Below are 3,090 nucleotides of genomic sequence, written 5' to 3' on the forward strand. Positions count from 1 at the left end.
CTTCTATCCTTATCAGCAGCACCGGGAATCTGTGTTTCTTTTTGGTGTGTCATCTTGCTGTGTCACCTCTCCATGTCTGTGGTGCTATTCCTGGGCAGGCTGCACTTTCTTTTGCGCTGGGTGGCTCTCCTTATGGGGCGCACTCCTTGCACCTGGGGCTCCCCTATGTGGGGGACACCCCTGTGTGGCAGGGCACTCCTTGCGCGCATCAGCACTGTGCATGGGCCAGCTCCACACGGGTCAAGGAGGCCCGGGGTTTGGAACACGGACCTCCCATGTGGTAGGCAGATGCCCTATCCACTGGGCCAATTCCGCTTCCCTTGGGAAGGTCTTATTTCCACTTTTATTCAATTCTCCACACTCAAGTTTAGCAAATATTGTAGAGCACCAGGCACTTTGTCTGGCTGCTACAGATGCAAAGGCATAAGACGTAACTACTTCCCCTGAAAAACTAAAATAAAAGGGGGTGGGGCAGGATAAATAAAAGGGAATCCTTTCACAAAATACGGCAATTTGTCATATAGAGGAAAACACAGACCCCGGAGGAGCTCAGCAATGGGATGCAGAACCCAGCCAATGTGCATGGGGTGTGATAGGGAGAGAGCTGAGATGGCTGCCGGGCAGGTGTGAAGCTGGAATGAGTAATGAGGATCGGAAAGAGAAGGCTTTGGGGATAATCCACATAGTTTGATCATGGTCATTGTGTTGGTTGAGACTGATAATAGGATAATATTTGTAATAAAGATTTAGAATATTTTTCTCTTCACATATTTACTCTGTACTTCTTTCGCCCAAAAGAGATGAATAAAAACAAGGAACTTACCATTTTTACTGCCCTAAGGCATTTCTTTTACTGCCAATATGGCACTGGGATCTCAGCCAACACTGTCCTTCTCCTCCACGTCCTCACACTCCTTCCTGGGCACAGACTGAAGCCCACTGACCTGACTATCGGTCACCTGGCCTTCATCCACACAGTAATGCAGCTAACCACGGGGTTCGTTGCCACCGACACTTTTGGGTCTCAGAATGTTTGGAATGACCTCACATGTAAATCAGTTTTCTTCTTGCACAGGTTGATGAGGGGCCTCTCCATGTCCACCACCTGCCTGCTGAGTGTTCTCCAGGCCATCACCCTCAGCCCCAGAAGCTCCTGTTTGGCTAAGTTCAAACATAAATCCTCAAATCACAATCTGTGTCTCCTGCTTTTGCTATGGGTCTGCGGCATGTCCAGTGGTGTTCACCTCCTAATCTCCACTGTTGCCACCCCCAATGTGACCTCGGCCAGTTTTCTGTTAGTCACTAAATCCTGCTCTCTTTGGCTGATGAGTTGCTACTGCAGGTTCACATTGTTCACACTGGAGACAGTCCAAGATGTCTTCTTTATGGGGCTCATGATCGTCTCTAGTGGATACATGGTGGTTCTCCTGTACAGGCATAAGAGGCGGTCCCAGCATCTTTACAGCAGCAAGCATTCTCCAAGAGCATCCCCAGAAGAAAGGGCCACCCGGACCATTCTGCTGCTCATGAGTTTCTTTGTGTTCATGTATGTTTCTGACTGCATTATCTCTTCCTTCTCAGGACTGTCATGGAACCATGATATAGTTCACCTGCTTATCCAGATGCTTGTGGGCAACAGCTATGGCACGATCAGTCCTTTGGTGCTAATCAGTTCTGAAAGGCAAATAATGAAGCTCTTAAAATACATGTGGGGGAAGGATCATAAATGTTTATTTATTCAGAGTTAGATAAATTACTCTCAAGATGAGACAAAGCACTGACTTCAGAATGACTAATTGCCAGATAAAGGATGTGAACTATTTGGAGTTATATATTCATTGTTAAGCCTATAGATTAATAGATTATTTAACTGAATAATAAATGAGATAACAGAAGCGTAGAATTTGCCAATCAGACTCATGAATCACAGCTGATATCTAGCATTAAACATTAAAGAGACTGGCAGGAGATGAGGGATTGCAGGGGTATTGGGGGAAGTGGTAGGAGAAGCAAGTAGGAAAAATGACAAAGGAGACTTCTGGCGGTGAATGCAGCAATAATCATTGCGTTAATGATTGGTATGTTCTAAATATATATGATTTACTATATTTCAGGTATATTTTTTTTTTTTTTTTGAGGAGATTCCAGGGATTGAACCTGGGACCTCATATGTGGGAAGGAGGTGCTCAACCCCTGAGCTACACCTGCTCCCCTCAGTTATCCTTTAAAAAGCTGTTAAACACAATTGAAAAAGAGGAAAAGTACTTAGATGAACAATTTGAAGACTTCACAAATTAAAATAGTATGTGTGTATATGTCTCTTTGTATAACCATGTATAAAGGAATGCTTAAACACAGAGTGGGTACAATGCCAGAGAAAATCACCACGTTTCATAAATTAAAATTCCTGCTGACTTTGTTATATAAGCATAATTTTATAACATCAGTCAATACCAATACAAAGATAAAATGTGGGAATAATCTATCTATTTGCAAAATTTTTAAAACCTTATCCAAACCTGAAGATATATGCAACTTCAAAAAATTTAGAAAGGCAGAATAGGATATGAATTCCAATATTTAATTCTACATACTAGATTTGGAATCCAGAAAGTCAAATATTCTAACCATAGAATTGCCCCCCTTTAGGAAGGCAATTATGATGGTCATAATGCTGAATTCTAGCATTATTTCAGTTTGTTAAAATATCATACAATATTATCATTGCTATAGAACAATATTAGAAGCAGCAAAGAATGTGGATATGACAAAGTTTCTCACTGAACACATTTTTCTGCAATATGCCATGTGATATATATCATCACATTCACAGTAAGGCACTTCCCTCTATATATAATGTTGATATTGTTGCTGTACATTATATAAAAGAGTAGTCAGTATATAAACCTTGTGCTCTAAATCCTGGGTCAAATAAGAAACATTCATCTAAATTCCTATACCTAAGTGAAAAAACTATAAATTTTCAGAGTATTCAAAATCCTAATTACTCTAGAAATTAAAGAGAAAGAAATTAACTTTCTTAAACTCTGGATATTTGGCTATCCACATAAGTGTGATGAAATTTGAAGA

General features: G+C 41.1%; 1 protein-coding gene across 1 annotated transcript; it reads left to right on the top strand.

The window, feature by feature from the left end:
* The first annotated feature begins 800 nt into the window (after positions 1–800).
* On the top strand, positions 801–1,748 carry LOC101433525 (vomeronasal type-1 receptor 90-like). Its single transcript, XM_004452057.2, has one exon. The coding sequence runs from the start codon at positions 801–803 to the stop codon at positions 1,746–1,748; it is 948 nt and encodes a 315-aa protein (XP_004452114.2).
* The last annotated feature ends 1,342 nt before the right edge of the window (positions 1,749–3,090 follow it).

The sequence above is a fragment of the Dasypus novemcinctus genome, chromosome 26 (genome assembly GCF_030445035.2).
Source record: "Dasypus novemcinctus isolate mDasNov1 chromosome 26, mDasNov1.1.hap2, whole genome shotgun sequence".
In the NCBI taxonomy this organism is placed as follows: Eukaryota; Metazoa; Chordata; class Mammalia; order Cingulata; family Dasypodidae; genus Dasypus; species Dasypus novemcinctus.